Raw genomic sequence first — 18458 nt, 5'->3', positions numbered from 1 at the left:
GGCGAGGTGGGGGCAGGGTGGGGGGGAAGGGTGCAAAGAATGAGGATGGTCTGTCTCTGATTCCGGCAAACGACCAAGTGGCCAGATGAATTTTCGTATGAACCTGGTTCCCTTGAACCTGTGTTTCCCTTGCTGTCCGGCTGTCCGGTCTCCCCATGCACCTGCCCCCCTAAATCAGAAACCAAGAATGATACGAGTTCAGGGAGTAAGCCTCGAGCTCGGTCCCTAGGGTGAGAGGACAGTGATAAAATACCTGGAGAGCACTTTGTGGTCACCAGTGTCTTCTTCTAGGTCATCTGAGGATCGGACGGTGCCGGGCGCTATAAACATTGAACTTTCTACGTGGTCCACGTGCTTCCTTTTTTCCTTCTTTTTACTGCTGGTTGATTCTCCCATTACCTTTTCTTCTAAAGAGTTTGCTAAGTTTCCCGAGTTTCCGAATTCCTGGGACTTAAGGACACAGACAACCAGATACAAGTCAGCGTTTCAGGCTGCGTGCTGAGTGCATGATGCCGCGCCCCTTCCCCTAGCGATGCTCCGTTCCACCTGAATTCCAGGAAGCTAGGGCGCCCCCTCCTGGGGACTCCTTCCAGCACAGCCTGCCATGGGAGGGAGGCCCACCCCCACAATGGCTCGGGCTCCGGCTCCGGGGGCAGGAGTGCAAAGGCCACAGACTGTACACACAGCATGGGTTTCAGAGTCCCTAAGATCTGGCTGTGTGAGTTACCTTAAGCAACCGACTTTATTTCTCTCTCCCCCTCAGTTTCCTCATCTGTCAAATGGGTGTAATAACTATCTGTCTCTTTTCACTATACCACACAGTATTTACTGTGAATGATGTTCCATACGGTTGGGCGATGGCTGGGCCCCTCACACAGCCATCACCCACTTAAAGAGAGGAGCGAATGCTAGAAGCCAGGTGGGCCAACAGGTGCAAATGTGGCCCCTGGGCCGGGAGAGGTACACACACCAGCAAACAGGTAGCTTATGGGAAGACATCTTCCCCTTTTTAAAATTTATTTTTCCCCATTTTTTAATTTACTTTTTTAATTATTTTTTAAATTTTTCTAATGTGGACCGCAGTCAAAGCATCTTCCTTGTCAAATAAATGCCAGAGATGTGACCCAGCAAAGGCAGGGGGAAGAGAGACAGTGTGAACAGGGGAGGGTCAGAGAGAAAGGGAGACAGAATCCAAAACAGGCTCCAGGCTCTGAACTGGTTGTCAGCACAGAGCCCGACGCGGGGCTCGAACTCATGAACCGTGAGATCATGACCTGAGCCGAAGTCAGACGCTTAACCGACTGAGCCACCCTGGTGCTCTGAAAAGACTTTTTTTAAAGACTAGAAAAAGAAACTTTCCATTTTCTGATCTCATTGGAAAGTTTATTTTTCCTTTTTTAAAATTTTTGTAATGTTTATTTATTTTTGAGAGAGAGAGACAAGCCTGAGTGGAGTGGGGGCAGAGAGAGAGCGAGACAGAATCCGACGCAGGCTCCAGACTCCGAGCTGTCAGCACAGAGCCCGACATGGGGCTCAAACCCACAAACCATGTGATCAGGACCTGAGCCGAAGTTAGATGCTTATATGACCGAGCCACCCAGGCACCCCGTTTTTTTTCCTTTTAAAAAGAAGGGTCAGGTATCAGAGGAAGGCTTCGGTGTCATCTTCTCTGCCAGGCAGACCTCACCCATCATCTTGGGCGACAGGCCCTCCCTCTGCTCACCCACGGGACTACCCGGGCTACATCGGGGAGCCAAGGACCAGTGCACTTGGGTGCAGGGGGTGCCTGCTCGTTGGATGCGGGGCAGCCAGAGGAGGCAGCTCCGAGCCCAAGACGCAGACAGTGGCAAACTGTGCCCAGGAACGGAAGCTCTCCTCAGGGCCCACGCCCCGTTCAGTGTAAGGCGGACTGAAATCTACACCACTCGGTCTCACTCCCGGCTCAGGGCTCCTTCCGCCACACCCCAAATCACCTGTCCGCATGCTGGGCACACGGACAAGCACAACCTGCTTTTGGCAAACGACTCTCCTCTTTGTGAAGCAGGAGAGAAGGAAGCGGCGTGTCTGCAGGCTGCAGTCAGTCAGTCCGGGGAGAGGAACTGGCTGCTAATAAGCCATTTTAAATAGCACAGAGGGGCAGGAAAGCAACGTAGGCTTACGTCCTGCCCCCCACTGGGTCCCCTTTCTTTTGTCCTAAGAGATCTGCTGTCCAGAGCATCGCCGCAGTTGGTGTCACGGTCCCCCAGCCTGGGGACTCCAAGACACCATCTCACCGAGGGCCAGGTCTACCCCGATGGATCTTGGGGCCCCTGCTGGCAGAGGTTGCTGGGCTGGGCTGCCTTCCAGCAAGTCGGAAGATGGCAGGCGGGAGGGGGGAGGCCCGGGACTGGGGTCCTCTCCCTGGGGGCAGAAGTGGCAGGTGGCAGGTGGGCTCTGGTGCCCGCGGAGCCACCCCACTCTCTTTTCCACCCAAAGGCAGACAGAGCACGGTGGTCCCGCTCTGCTTGCCTCTAGGCTGTTAGTGTCTGAGAATTCTGTTCCACCCAGCTCCCACTTCCGGTCTATCTAGACCCTAAATGTCTCTTAAGGCTGCTGATGTCCCTTTCTCTTGCAGAGCACCTTCCGGTCCTTCGCTCGGCCTAGACGCGCCCCTGCCATGAGCCAGAGCTCCATCATTTACCTTGGTGTTTAATTTACCCTGTGTCCACCTTACACCCCCCCACCCCCTGCCCAAACCGTCATGCAATCCACCTTTGTTTCCTGCACCGCCAGCCTTGCCGGGCTGCTCTCCAGAATCTGAGGATTAAAACACCAGCCCTCACTCCCTCCTGGGAGGGAAAATCACAAGCCACCAAACCAGGTTAGGGAGAAGAGCAGAGAGCTGTCCTGTGTCACTGGCTATAGACTAGAAACAACTGCCCGGGGAGAAGCTGGGAAGGCTCCTGGGAGGAGGTGTCATTAGCACTGGGCTTGGAAGAGGAATGAGTCCTTGCCAAGTGTCATATGGGGGGAGGGGCAGAGCAAACTGTGGTGTGCCTGGGAGGTGGGGGGAGGCTGGCTTGGCTGGAGGGGAGGGAAGGGAGAGGACGAAGAGGGGGGGCGGGTCAGGGCCCCCTGCACCCTATCGCTGCCCACGCCGACGGCCCCTGGAGCTGCCGGGCCAGATGAAATGGGGACATCAAGTGGCAGATAAGTGTGGGCTCAGTTGCTAAAATTCGAAGTGTGTGTCCCCCACGTCTAAGCCCAGGGGCCAGACAACTGCGCCAACAGGCAACCTTCAAAAAGAAGGGCGAGAGTCAGATGTGAGGTTTTCTGGGGCGGCGGGAGGCGGGACCCAGGGTTTGCTAAGCACACAGTAGGTGTGGCTACGGTCACCATTTCCAGTTATTACTGCTATGACACTGGGCCCTCAAACAGAGCCTCATTCCCTCCTCTTGGCCGCCTTGAGGGCAGGGGCGGGGCTCCGGGAGGCCAGGGGGGCACCCAAGGCCCACACTCTCAGGAGGGCTCCTCTCAGGGGCCAGCCCTTGCCTTGGTCTGAGGCTGAGTGAAGAAGCGCCTCCTTAAACTGGCTGAAGCGCCCCCTAGTGGGGGCTGCAGCGGAGCCCCAGAGGAAAGCCGAATCCCCGTGCAGGGCCCAGGGGTCCCGTACCTGATGGCCGTCCACAGAGCCACTCTCTTGGGTCTCCTCTTGCTGGTGGTCTTCCTGTGGAGACGGGGGCGCGGGCTCCAAGGCTGGTCCGGTGCCCTCTGCACCCCTGTCGGTACTTGGGGCCGGGATGATGGCCTTGGGGACCTCCTCGAAGCTACAGCTGTTCCGAGAGACCTCGGCCTCCTCGGCCTCGTCCCTGGCCTCCTCTGCCTCCTCCACCTCGTCCCCGGGCCCCAGATCACACAGATAGTCCTCTGGCTCCTCCATATCCAGGTCCTCGGGTTTCAAATCCTCCGAGCCTTCCGCATAAGCCTCCAACACGGCAGCCAAGGGCACCTCGTAATGCGGGTAGTAGAAAAGCTCGTGGGGAATGACGGAGACCTTGGACAGGGGTGGGGAGGGCCTGAAGTCCAGGCCTTCCTCGCTGCGGCTGCGCAGGGTCTCCAGGCTGGCACTGCTGCTCGGGGGGTCGGAGGGCAGCTCCCCGCCCGGCCCCTGCGGCCCAACATTCTCCACCTCGTCCTCGCCCTGACGGCGCCGCGTGGACTTGCGCTTGGGCTTCTCGTACACTTCCGGCTTTCTATCCACCGGCGCCTCCTCGGGGGCCAAAGAGCAGCCTTGGTCTTCTTGCCCAGGGTCCTGCTTGTCAAGCCTCTCTGGGGACTCGTCCGAGTCCTTCCTCTGGTGGGCGGATTTACTTCTCCTCTTCCCCAACCGCTCAGCACGATTCTCCGAAACCTCTTCCTCGACAGGTTTCTTCTCGTGAGGCTCGGGAACCTCACCGAAGGCCTGGCTGGTCGAGGCAAAATCTATTAGGTCGCTGTTGAACTTAGAGGCTTTTAAAGGTATGCCTTCAAAACAGTCTTCCTCGTCCATCGCTTCTACGGTCAGCAGCTTGACCTTGATCTGCAAGGAGTCAGCTATAACGGTGTTGTCCCCGAGGGGCGACAGGGGACGACTCTCCTCCTCCCCGCCGTTGGCTGCACCCTCTGGTGACCCGTTCCATGAGGGGCAACTCTTGGAAGTCTGCGAATGATTGATCTCCCCGTGCACCGAAGACTCGTCACCAGGCGACTCGTCAGAGGCTGCTTCCGAAACCTTTGGGGATTCCGGTTTCAGCTTTTCCTCGGCAATCTCAACTGCCAGGACGTCCCCATCCTGCTTCAACAACGAGTCCTTTGTCCCTCTCGGGCTCCCTTCAAAGCGAAGGTCTTGACCGTAGAAAGGGTCTTTACTGCAAGAAGCATCCTTGAGCGTGTCCGCCTCGAAGTGCACGGTCTTCTTGACTGGCAAAGAGTTGGACCTCCGGTTGTCCTTTCTGGATGATAAGATGGAAGATTCTGGAGATGGCTCACTGGTGCTGCTGGCCTTCCCTGGGACCCCTTGGAGGGCCTGGTCGATGATCTGGTGCATGAACTCGGTGGAGCTGTCTGTCAGCGCCCGACTGGGCACACCATCCAGGAAGCGCTCCTTCGCGCTCTCGGACTTGTCACAGACAAAGACTTTGGAGGGCGGCGGGTGGCTGGCTTCGTGGTTGATGGTGTAGGCTCGCTCGCCATTTTCGGTCAGAAGGAAGACTGTGCTCTCCTGTTCAGAAGGTGTTTCTTTGATGCGGACAAAGGTGGACTCGATAGGGGCTTCTTTATCCGAATCCACGAAATCCTCCTGGGAAGAGACGTAGGATGACATGAAATCAATCAGAGGAGTGTCTGAGTACAGTGTCTATTCCCCCCTCATACAACAGAAACCAGCGTGGAAAAAGCCATTTCAGAATGAACGCAAGAAGTACTCTAATTAAGAGAGGCAGATGGAGCGNTCTCTCTCTCTCTCTCTCCTAGAAATAAATAAAAAACATTAAAAAAAAAAATTTAAGAGAGGCAGATGGATGCTCCTGCTGAAACGTGAAAATACCAGACATGCTAAAAAAAAAATGGGTTTTTAAAAACTATGGAGGCCAAGAAATCTCAACAAATGAAACCCTAGGGAAGGTTGAGCCCTTCCTATGTGAGTGTCAGCTGCTTCAGACTAGTGGGCTCCTGACTCGTCTGATATGGATAGGAGAGTGAACTTACCCAAGATCATCTTTACTGACTGCACGGGCCAGCGTGAGAGATCCAATATGGAGGTGCCCCCAGTACAAAACCAATTCTCTTCATATACTAATTCTCAACACACAGGGGCGTTTGTTAAGTAAGAAACAGCTGAGAGTGAGAGCAGAGCCGAAAAGCAGAGAGCAGCCTTGTAGTGCTTGGCTTCCAGCGCCCTGGCAGAGAGAGTCGGCTGACCTCATCCGAAAATCATTTGAAACCAGAGAGCTGACATTAAAACTGCGGCGTCGCTGCTACCGACTCCTGAGAAAGCCAAAACAATCAGTTCCTCAATCAGATCCTGGTTTGGGAAAAGGCTACACCTTCTCTGGGGGGGAAATGGTGGCTGCCTCAGTCGCTACTCTTCTTTTTTATAGCAGGTCTGGCACAAAATAAGAAGTTTTCAGACATGGAGAAGCAGGAGAATGAGACCCACAATCAAGAGAAACAACAATCATTAGATGTAGACTCAAATACCACCCAGGGTTAGAACTAGCAAATAAAAGACTCCAAAAGTAATGATTTAACAAAGACTACAAGAAATACAAAGGAAAGTAGTTCTGGAGGCTAAAGGAAAGTGACCACAAATGGAAGCTTGGATCTGAAAGAGGGAATGAAAAGTACCTAAATTGCTAACTATATGGTCAATATAGAAGACCATTTAAAAGCTCTCCTTAAAAAGTCTCCTGACTGTTGAAAGCAATAATAAGAACAAAGCATTGGCCATTAAAACACATGTAGAAGTAAAGTAAATGACAATCATAGCACAAAGGAATAGAGAAGTGAATGGAATTACACTGTTACATAAAGATGCCTAAAATGCGTGTTTTACTGTTAAGTGGTATAATAGTAATTCAAAGCAGTCTAAAGTAGGTTCAAGGTAAGTTTTTTTTATCCCTAGAGAAACTACTTCAAAGATAAAATGAGAAGTTGTGGCCAAAAAGCCAAAAGAGGAGGTACGACAGAAACCAAAACCAATTATCTAATAATCCAAAAAAATGTTAGGTAGGAAGGACAAAGGAGCATAGAACAGGGAGGGCCATGAAATCAATAATCATGATGGGAGGTTAAATCTATGTAAATAGTTGGGAAATACGCTAATAAGGTGACACATTAATTCTTGTCAGAATAGATAAAAAATAAGACCTAATTGTATACTACTTACCAGAGCTAGGCTTTAAATATGAGCACACACACCAGAAGGGAAAGAGAAAGAGATCTATCATGCTTACACTAATCGTATGAAAGCTGGGATCTTATCACATAAAGTAGACTTCCAGGCAAAGGTTGAAATTGCGGAAAAATACAATGACCGAGCCATCAGGAAGATACAACAATCTTAAATGTGCGTGCATGTACAGCATAGCGTGGACACTGTAAAGCAAAAACTAACAGAACCAAGAAACAAATCCACAGCCCCAAGTGGGAGAATTTTTAACCTCTTCCCCCTCACGCTGACAGGAAATGTAGGAAAAACATAGTATGTGTACAGAATATTAGAAGAGCATATTAGGGGCGCCTGGGTGGCTTAGTTGGGTAAGCGTCTGACTTTCACTTAGGTCATGATCTCGCGGTTCGTGGGTTCGAGCCCCGCGTCGGGCTCTGTGCTGACTGCCAGCTCAGAGCCTGGAGCCTATTTCAGAGTCTGTGTCTCCCTCTCTCTCTGACCCTCCCCTGCTCATGCTCTCTCTCTCTCTCTCCTAGAAATTAAAAAAAAAAAAAAAAAGAGCATATTAACCGACTCAACCTAATTGGTATTGAAAGAATGTCAATTCTTTCTTTTTCTTTTCTTTTGAGAGAGAGAGAGAGAGAGAGGATGTGTCACTGTATAAGACATTCTTTCCAAGTACTTATGATATATTTACCCAAATAAACCATATTTTGGGCCATAAAGTTAGGGGCAGGGTCTGGTACATGGCTGACCAGGGCTTACCAAAGGCTTATTAAAATAAACTAAACTTGGGGCGCCTGGGTGGCTCAGTCAGTTAAGCATCTGACTCTTGATTTCAGTTCAGGTCATGATCTCCCGGTTCATGTGATCAAGCCCCACATCAGGCTCCGCGCTGACAGCAGAGCCTACTTGGGCTTGTCTCTCTCTCTGACCCTCCTCTGAGCGCTCTCTCAAAATAAATGAATAAACATTTAAAATAAGTAAATAAAATGAACTAAACTCAGCTGAATTGTTCAGGAATAGTTCAGTGGGTGTCTAGATTCACCAGGACTTGCCATCTGTATTCCCCTGGGGAAGTACATGGCCAGTTCTCCAGGGGTCCACTGTGTCTGTGAATCAGGACCACTTTCCCCAGGTGTCATATTTCATTCAATCTCTCCCTTCCCAGCCCCCACCTGGGACCCCAGCACTGGGGAGATCCAAGTATTAGATGAGCTGCATCGTGGCTGTGACCCTGACTCACACAGACATGGTAAGTTTCACCCGATTTCGAATTCTGCCTACAGCTCTAGAACTCAGGGCTAAAAAAGCCCTGGTGTCTCCTATTTCCAAATCTAGCGACGGCCTAGGAAAACTGAATTACAAAAACAGTGACAATTACTGCCATTTGCTGAGCATTGACTGTTGTAGCAGGCAGAAGACTGGGCACTCTACACCATCTACTTATTCTTGACACCACTCTGAAGTGCGGGTAAGATTTTCATTTCACTGATGACACCTCATACAGACTTGTATCAGCGACACTAAGCAAGCAGCTCAAGGTCACACAGCTTCAAGTGGCAGAACTGCCACTTCCAGCCCACGGAATTCCTTCTTCTAAAGCTCCCTGGGAAGTGATCTGTGGTTCAGGGACTGATGGGCCACGGGCCAGCAGAAAGGGAATGGAATCAAAGCCGTGGCCAAGGAGGACCCCATCTGGCTCTTTTGAGCTGCACAAAATGGGGCCTCAGTTTCAGCCGTAGGTTGTCAGGGACCCAAGAGCCAGAAGTGTGGAGTCACAGAGAGCCGGGGTCAGACCCCAGCCTTGACAGGCAGCCAAGTGCCTTAAAAAGGCAAGCACTTTCCTACTCTGGTATTCCATGTGTCCGTGGAAATATTTCCTTCTAGTCCCAAAGGAAATAATCCTGTGATGCGCCCCGAGCTCTATTCTGTAAGAGGTTTACCGCGTGTTGTATAGAAACATGACTCTTTTCGAAGCAACCTCAATGTCTACCCGTGGAAGCTATACTTGGGAGCTGTGATCCTGGAGAGGCCCGTGAGCTTCTTCAATGATCTGCGTTCTCATCTATGAGGATAATGACATCAAGCCGTGTCTGATCGTGAGGGCGGTCACCCCGGATACGCACGCAGGGCGCTTCCCTGACCGGCCTCCAGCGCAAAGTGCAGCCCTCCTTCCCCTGTGCGCATGAGCTCTTCGTGCTAATTTTATTTCTGTCTAGTACCTCCCATTACCCCAAATTATGTGTTTGCTTGCGTGGTGACTGTCTGGGCTCATAGGACAAAGCGGTACAAGGTCAGGGACTTTCATCCTTCCAGCTTATGGCTGAGTCGCCCTGAGCGAGCACAGTCAATCACCAATGCTTTCAAGAAAGGTCTGTTGTCACATTGGTGCTGTCACTTGTATCACCTCAAGGCTGAGCTTGGAGCTATGACAACTTCTGAAAGGTCTGATTTGGCTCCAAGTGCAGTCTGGGATTCTGAAAATCAGAAACTGTGCTTTTCTTCTTTTTTTAAGAAGATGTGCTTTTTAAAAAAACTTTTTTAAACATTTATTCATTCTTGAAAGACAGAGAGAGACAGAGAGCGAGCGAGGGAGGAGCAGAGAGAGAAGGAGACACAGAATCAAAAGCAGGGTCCAGGCTCTGAGCCGTCAGCACAGAACTTGATGCGGGGCCCGAACTCACTGACTGTGAGATCATGACCTGAGCTGAAGTCGGATGCTTAATCCACGGAGCCACCAGGCACCCCAGAAGACTTGCTTTTCAAATGTCACTGTCCTTTATAATTTTTCACACTCAGATAAAATCCGGTAAACTGCTAGAATGTTCCATCTGACAGCTAAAGAATCAGGTGTCCGATTGCCATTACAAGGGAGCATCCTTTATAGTCTTAGTCAAGTGTAGTAGGGGAAGACGTTTGCAAGAGGGATGGCTGTCCAACTTCCCATCCTGCTGTTAAATGTAAATCATCTGACGGCGCCTGCACAGCTCAGTCAGTTAAGCATCTGACTCTTGGTCTCGGCTCAGGTCATGATCTCATGGTCTGTGGGTTCAAGCCTCACGTCGGGCTGTGCACTGACAACGTAGAGCCCGCTTGGGGTTCTCCGTCTCCCTCTCTCTCTGTCCCTCCCCTGCTCGCTCGTGTGCTCGGTCTCTCTCTCAAAAATAAAATAAACATTTAAAAATGATAAGAGAATAAATGTAAAGCGTCTCATCCATGATTCTGAAATTAAAATGCGCCAAGGCAACCTTCAGGGGACTTGAGTCCCAGTTTTGATTATTACTGCTCATTTCATCAGAGCTCCGTCTGACAGCCAGCGGAGGGAAATCGTTTCTGAATCAAAGGTAAGGAAACAACATACAGCCTCCAGGTCCGGGAAATGTTCCAGAAATTGTGCCACATAAGTCACGATGGACTGCTCATCTGGGGTGTCAACCATGATGTCTGTGGAGAGAGACACAAGAGTCAGAAGGACGAGCAGCATGGGAATTTTAATTTTTTTAAAAATATTTATTCATTTTTGAGAGAGAGACAGAGCACGAGCTGGGGAGGGGTAGAGAGAGAGGGAGACACAGAATCCAAAGCAGGCTTCCAGGCTCTGAGCTGTCAGCAGAGCCCAAAGCAGAGCTCGAACTCACCAACGGTGAGATCATAACCTGAGCTGAAGTTGGACGCTTAGCCACCCAGGCGTCCCACGGGAGTTTTAAACAGGGTCAAGGGACGCTTGCTAGCGAAGAGCCCCGCAGACCACTGAGGTTTTTCCTCTTTATTCTATGCTTGAGGAGAGGGGCGCCCAGAGGGGATGGATCATGTGGCTAAAGTCTCACATCTGGCTGATGAAGAGAAGAGGTGGGAAGTAGAATCCACGATTCCTCCTTCCCAAGGCTGTCCCCTGGTCCCTCCTGTCTGAATTCCCCCACCGGGAGCAGCCAACACTCGGCTGGCCCCATCAGCGAGTCCGGTGAGCCGTGACCCTGACTCCCTGCTGGAGGGAGTCCCAGAGCAGCCCAAGTCACGTGGAAATCAATCTGACAGGCAGCCAAGCGCCTTAAAAAGGTATGTACTTTTCTACTCTGGTATTCCATGGACGGGATCTGGTCATGAAGGAAATAACCTTGAGATGCACCCTGAGCACTATTCAGCAAGAGGTTTACCGCATGTTGTATAGAAACAGGACTCTTCTGGAAAAACTTCAATGTCTACCCGTGGAAGACCTAAGTAAATTTTGTGATGCCCCCTAGATGGACCATTGTGCAGCCATAAAAACATATAACAAAGACATGACAGCAACAGGCAGAGTGCTTATGTCATAATTAAGGACATAATTAATTAATTAATGTACTTAATGGCAAGTAAAAAAAGTAAAATACCAATAGGTGATGGAGATGAAGAGTACACTTATCATGTTGTGCACTGAGCAATATATAGAATCATGGAGCCACTAGACAGCACTCCTAAAACTAGCCACACTGTATGTTAACTGTACTGGAATTAAAACAATAAACCTTAATAAAAACAACGGTAAAATACACAGCTACAGAGGACCCTTGAGCAACGCGGGTTTGAATCGTGTGGGTCCATTTATATGCATTTTTTGGATCAGTACAGTACTATAAATGCACTTTCTCTTCCTTACGATTTTCTTAATAACGTTTCCTTTCCTCTAGCTTCCTTTACTGTAAGAATGTAGCATGCACCCATATAACGTACGTAACGTGTTAATTTTCCTGCTATTGGTAAGGCTTCTGGTCAACAGTAGACTATTCGAAATTCAATTTCTGGGGGGTCAGAAGTTATACATGGATTTTTTTTAATGTTTGTTTATTTTTGAGGGGGAATGGGCAGAGAGAGAGAGAGATGGGGGAACAGAGTTGTGTAGCAGGCTCTGTGCTGACAGCAGTGAGCCCGACGGGCGGCTCAAACTCACGATCTGCGAGATCATGACCCGAGCTGAAGTCGGACACTCAATCTACTGAGCCACGGCAGGCCCCATATACATGGATTTTCAACTGTGGGCAGGGGGCAGTCAGCACCCCAACGCGCGTGCGGTTTAAGGGTCATCTGTCTACATACACTGAATGATCTCAATTCTGTAAAAAACAAACAAACAAACAAACTATAATGAGATGCATAGAAAAATACTAAGGGGTAGGAGTACGGCAAACATAAAAATGTCTTCATTCGATTTTCCTGTATTTTCCCAAATTTTCGACACGGACAGCATGTGTTACAGATGTGATACAAATGGTTCAAAAGGAAGAAAGAGAAAGGGGGGCAGCAGTGTCACCTTCGGGCTCCAGCAGCCTGGGGATGTGAAGGGCCTCGTGTGCGATGCGGAAGGCCTTCTCCAGGTTCTCCCGCATGGAGTCTTCCAGGGCCTGCTTCATGTCCACCAGGCTGGGGTCGATGGCCTTGATCACGGCCAGGAACGCCATCCCGCTTCTCCAGCTGCCCGCGAAGTCCTGCACCGCCACCCCATACCTGAAGCAGAGCGGCCGCGGCGGCCGTGATGCGGGTCAGGAAGTGAATCCCTGTCCCCCACAGTGAGGGTGTCCATGCGGCAGCCTCGCTGGCCTCCGAGCGGGGCCAGGAGCCGCCGGCGAGGACGCCTCTGGCCCGGAGTCCTGGGAACGCTATACTCACCGCTCCATCTCCGTGTCCAGAGAAACAAAATAGAAAAGTGTGTGTTACACGTGAGCTGGCAAAATGGGCCCAGATTCCCCAACACGTTAACAACAACTCTACACAGTGCTCGCTTTTCTGTGATGGGCAAACTAGCAAATACGGGTGTGTGAAAAATGGAGCCAGAAAGACCCCAAGTTCACCTCCTGGCCGCCCCACCCCCACCCGGTGTGTTCCCAGGGCTACAAGTCACGCGTTCTCTCTGGCCCTCAGACTCCTCAGTTGTAAAACGGGGACCGCCTGGCTGTGACCTCTTGGCGGCTGTGATGGCGAAGCGGGAGATCTCACCCGGAAGAATGGCCATGGCGTAAGGTCAACCTAACACACGACATGGGGTAGCACACAGAAGCCACCAATTTTTATCTCATTATTCACACAAATCACACCACCAATTTAAAAGTGAGGGGCAAAGATAGTCAATACTGCCAGGCACCTGTTTCCTTTAGAGCCCGTCCCCTGGGAGGCCGCCCAGCTTCCAGCTGGGGCCACGGAACTCTCTTACAAACTATTTTTATTTAGCAATTGTTTGCAATTCCTAAGAAGCTGTAGAAGCAGTAAGAGCACTCCTCTGCCGTCCATCCGGCTTCCCCTGGCTTCCCCCTTACGTCACCGAGTGTACTGAGTGTGGCATCAAAGGCGGGACGCTGACGGTGCCACGAGCCTGGGAGCCGCAGACCTTGTTAGGATTGGGCTGTGTCATTCCCATGGGGGTGGTACGCAGTCCACGCCACTTTGTTAAGTACAGACCCTGTGGCCGCCACCGCTGCCACGATGGAGACACAGGACTGTCCCATGATCCCACGGACACATCCTCTCCATGATGGTCACCCTACCTCCTGGCAACGGGGTTTCTTTGGGGTGATCCCCGTCTAACGGATGTTTACATTAATCCACTCTATCATGCTCAGCCTCTCAGTCAAAATCCAAACATCCAACTCTTTCTTTTTTCTTTCATGTTTTATCTCCATATACCAGGGACAAAGGACCCGATGTGTGAGGGGTCATTAAGCGCTGGTAAAGCGCAAGGTGCTTTCCTGAGCTCACTCCACTTCACCCGAACTCTCCTGGGAGCAGGCGGTGATAAGTTACCGATGCACAGGCGTGGCTGTGATGTACCATGCAGACGTGGCAGAGCTGGGTGGCCCCTCGTCGGGTGTGGCTCTCACTACACGTGGCCTAGCTTCCCAGCTAGGCCCGCTGCAGCCCAGGGTCCCAGAGGCTGTCAGCTGGCTGCCGGTAAGAGACCTGATACAAAACTGCCGAGAGCCCTGGCCTGCAAGTGTGGAGGTCACACCACGTCACAGCCTTGTTATCAGGGGTTAGCAGGTGCAGAGCCTGAAAGACGCCCTGAAGCTTAGCAATCAGTACGTACATGTTATAAGGATCCAAAAACCCTTCCTATTTTGGGACTTAAGGGGGGCAAAGCCCCTTCGATTCGTATTCAAATTCTCCCGTTAGTTTTCTGCAAACCACTCTGCGGATACAGCTTTGCGTGTGCAGAAACTGAAAATGCACAGCACTCCCTGCTCTCAGAGTCTATATGAAGTGTCGGGCACATATTGAATACTATGCTGGTGCCCTCATCCTCTGCCCTCTCCTAGGGAAGCCCCCCTCCCTCTGCCTGACGACAGCATGGGGGTGGGGGCAGGGAGTGACGGCTTACTTCCTCGTTTTCCTCTGCACCCATGCCAGCAGGGTCCTGATGGCCCTCCTCTGATCCTTCACCGATATCGCCACGCTCCTCTCCGCGGTGGGCGTGGGTGGGAAGGAAGAGTCTGAATCTGTGCCCGCCGAGCCAGGTGACAGGCTGGAAGATGGAGAGTTCCTGCTGAGATTGCCCGTGAGCTCCTTAATCTGGAAGGAAAATGGCATTTGAGACCCCAGACCCAGGCCACAAGGCGAAGCGTTAGAGACCTTACCGGTAAGAATGGCCCTGGCATGAGGTCAACCTAATGCGGGACACGGGGCAGCACACAGAAGCCATCAATGATCTCATCGTTCACATAAATCACACTGACGATTGTGTGATTGTCACACTAACAAGCTGCACGTGAGGGTCCAGCTCACGTACAACTGGGTCTCCAACCAGGCAGAAGAGGCTTCTGGATGGCCGTATGGTGGCCGGACCGTTTCGTGTGGCTTGTGGTGCCTGCAGACACCTCGCTGGGAAGGTCACCACTTTCCAGAATCTCTCTGTTTTGTGATTTGGCCGCATGGACACACATACACACACACACACACACTCACTCACGCAAGGTCTCCCTGGCCAGGTTCCACCTACCCCTTTCCTCTTGTGCCTGTCAGCCCAGAATGCACGATGCTGTTTCGAGCCTCATGCCTAAGTGTGTCCTGGTCCCGCTGCCTACGTGTCCCTTCCCTCCGTCACCAAATCCCCGGCTCCTCAAAATGTGGCTCCTACCACATGGCCCTTGTGAGAAACGCAGAATCCCAGGCCCTGCCCCAGACGCACAGCATCATAGTCTGCATTTCAACACCACCCCCAGGGAGTCTGCAAGCCCAGCAAAGTCAGCAAACTGGTATAACGCACTCCTACTTATCCTTCAAAACCCAGCTCTGGTGTCACTTCCTCCAGGAAGTATTCCTCACTCCCCTCCCTCCTCTGGGGTAGGTGCTCCCTCTTGGCATTCTGACAACACCCTGCGCACAGCCTGACCATAACCTTCACCCACAGGGCTCCATACCATGGGACTGTCTTGTCCATGACCCCATAGAGTCAGAACTTGATGTGTGCAGGGCCCAACACATAGAAACTCAACAGACATTTACGGAATGAATGGATGGATGGATGGATGGATGCATGGATGGATGCATGGATGGATGGATTTAAGGCCATGACTTTTCGCACAGAATATTTCCAGTATCTGAGGGTTTAATAGCAAACATTAGTAACCGAAGCCTGTATTTAACACTGTACACTTGACAGAGGGCTTTCCCACAGGGCTGACCACTGCTCCCATTTCACAGATGTGGAAACTGAGGCTCAGAGAGACAGCCTTTGGTTGTTTTAAGCTCAAGGCTCACATAAAACTCAATCTATTGTCCCTACACCTTATTTGTGCATATTCCCCTCTGGCAAGTCACCTTTCTGCAGGTCATTTTTACTCGTAGGAGGACAGCTAAATAATGAGTCATGACTTTCTATTTCAGAAGATGCGATTCCTTACTCCCTCCTCTTCAGGGATAAGAACTCAAGTTTTGTTTTGTTTTGTTTTTTTAAATTTTTTGTTGAGAGAGAGAGAGAGAGACAGAGTGTGAGCAGGGGAGGGGCAGAGAGAGAGGGAGACAGACTCCGAAGCAGGCTCCAGGCTCTGAGCTGTCAGTGCAGAGCCCGACATGGGGCTCGAACTCAAGGACCGTGAGATTATGACCTGAGCCAACGTCGGACGCTTAACCGACTGAGCCACCCAGATACCCCTGAACTCGAGCAGTTTTAAATACGACCTTCAGGGGCGCCTGGGTGGCTTAGTCGGTTAAGCGTCCGACTTTCGCTTAGGTCATGATCTCGCGGTTCGTGGNCTCATGCTGTCTCTCTCTCTCTCTCCTAGAAATAAATAAAAACATTTAAAAATAAATAAATAAATAAATAAATACGACCTTCAAACACCAGCCACAGATCCTGGGTTTCCCTATAGAATCTGCATTTCTGAACAGAGGCTGAAGCCGCCAAGGACAGAGAGCACACAGCGGCCTGGCACGGATGCCTCTTTCTACCCCTATCTTTCATTCCAGCTCTTTAATTTACATCTGCTGCGCACGAGTCATTTTAGGAAAGTAACTCCAAGTTCAATTTTTGATCACAAGTAACTCCCCAGTTTTTGTGACACTTTAGAACAAAAATATTTTCTGAAGCAAATATTAGCTCTCTAAATCCCAAGAGGATGGCTAGACTCTTCTGGAGAACAGAGCTCAGGTCGCTATTAAAATCACGGGGACTTTGGCAGCTGCATTTGTCTGGTTCTTTTGCAAGAAACAGAGAAGTCCAACTCTATCAGAAGCAGGGCCTCCCAGTCTCCCTCGGTCTGGCCTCACTCTGCCCTGTTGGCATGAGGCAGGCTCTAGGAGATCGTGGCTGTGTGTTATGGAAAGGAAGTTACCTGGAAGAAGAGAATAATGTTCCACACCAGCCCGAGAACCAACGAGGGGTTGCCGTCTGCTATTTCGGCTGCGTCGATGCTAACCAGCTTTACCTGGGGAGAAGCAATTTATGAGCTTAGCTGGGCTGCTCAAGCAGGTTGTAACCGGTTGTTTTCTGATGCCCTCATGGACCTATCTCCTTCTCCCCTGTATCGCCCAGTGCTGCCCACGGCCACCTTCAGGACCCCAGCGTGCAAAACGAATGTAAGTGCATTTAATGAACACATGCATTGTATCTACCACGTGCCAAGCCTTGTCTAAGCTCCTTGTAAGGATGAATTCGGTCGGACCCACAGCAAGCCCACAATGTAGGTACTTCTATTATCCCGACATTTCAGGGAAGGAAATGTCACAGAGGCCACATGTAACATGGCAGGGACACATATCCAGGGAAGGTCTGTCTGTCTGCTGCACTACCACTGTCAAACCCCCAGATGCAACACGTTTCTGGACAAATGGAGAACACCGACATAACCAGTCGTGGACCATGATGGATAATTACCCGCTGCTAGTTACAAACAGTGCGTTGGGATAAGGCTTACACCCTGATTAAATTACATCCTGGTTAAATGCATCTATTATAGAAACTCTTAGGGGATTCCCGGTTTATTTAACTACATTCTGACCACAGGCTGATGCTTTGGTGAATTCCTAAGGCGTTCGTTCTCAACGTGTGTTCCCTGGGCCAGGGGTAGCAGCACTGCCCGGGATTTGGTTAGACTGCAAATTCTCTCCTAGTCCTGCGGAAGCAGGAAGCCCCAGAGCGGAGCCCAGCCACGTGCATCTGAACCAGCGAGGTGATTCTGATGTACACACTCAGGTTCGAGGACCGCTGGCCAAGTCGTCATTTTCTCCCGCAAACAGGATCTCAGGACACAGATCAGGCGTCTGCGCCCGTCTTCTGGAAAGGGCTGGGGGATACACGCTTGAGAGCTGGCGATATAACGCTTGCTTCTTTCTTCACAGCTCCTTTACAAAAGTGCAAATCCATTCTTTGGGGGAGGGAGGAAAATTAACACAAGTCCAGGTAACGCCCTCAAATCCACCCTGCAAAATTCTGCCAGCACACTCCGGAAAGAAGCACGGGGCGAGCGTCCTGCACAAATACTCCTTCCTCCCTTTTCCTGGGGTCTTTTACAGACATTCCACACGGCTCTCAGATCTCACCCGCTCACCCTGATCGATAGGGCTGGTTTCCTGGTGGGGGAGAGAAACCCCTGAACTCCCTGGCTCTGGTCCATCTTGCAGAGAGTTTCTAACTCAGGCAGCAGGAGCTCATCACCGCAGGCTGGAGTGCGTTGTCAATATCGTGAATAATACAGCTGATCGAATTCAGGTCCAGTGTTCTCTCCGCACACGTCAGGGCTGGCACCTGCCCATGTGATGCGTCACGTGCCATACTGGCTTGCTGTCTCCTGCCCCCCCTGCACCGACAGCCCCTCCATTCAGTGGCTCACTGCACTCTTCCAACGCAGGGCGATCAAAGCGCTCAATGTGATCATCCGGGACTTCGCTCCTACCTGGAAGGCAGCCGAGCGCGCCTCTCTGAGCTGAGCTTTCAGGGAAGCGTTCCCAAGTGAGAAGATGACAGAGCCGCCTTGCAGGGAGGCACTGAGCAGGCTGGGGGACCAGCCCCGGCGGATGACAGGGACCAGGCCTTCCTGAGTGAGCTGTGGGCTTCCCCAGTGCCTGGGGGTGGGGGGGGTGGAGG

General features: G+C 51.3%; 1 protein-coding gene across 1 annotated transcript in view; it reads right to left on the bottom strand.

Moving 5' to 3' along the window:
* Positions 1-18458, bottom strand: part of CLMN (calmin) — a 35091-nt gene that overhangs the window by 4335 nt on the left and 12298 nt on the right. Inside the window, exons 5-10 of the mRNA XM_077780833.1 lie at positions 16708-16800; positions 14256-14446; positions 12198-12391; positions 10272-10354; positions 3653-5317; positions 254-450 (exon numbers count right to left, since the gene is read on the bottom strand). Coding sequence (XP_077636959.1) covers positions 254-450; positions 3653-5317; positions 10272-10354; positions 12198-12391; positions 14256-14446; positions 16708-16800 — 2423 coding nt within the window. The remainder of the gene's footprint in view (positions 1-253; positions 451-3652; positions 5318-10271; positions 10355-12197; positions 12392-14255; positions 14447-16707; positions 16801-18458) is intronic.

The sequence above is a fragment of the Crocuta crocuta genome, unplaced genomic scaffold, assembly GCF_008692635.1.
Source record: "Crocuta crocuta isolate KB4526 unplaced genomic scaffold, BGI_CrCroc_1.0 scaffold299, whole genome shotgun sequence".
NCBI classification, from domain to species: Eukaryota; Metazoa; Chordata; class Mammalia; order Carnivora; family Hyaenidae; genus Crocuta; species Crocuta crocuta.
Note: the sequence above shows the minus strand (reverse complement) of the source record. Positions and strands in the feature narration are given on the sequence as shown.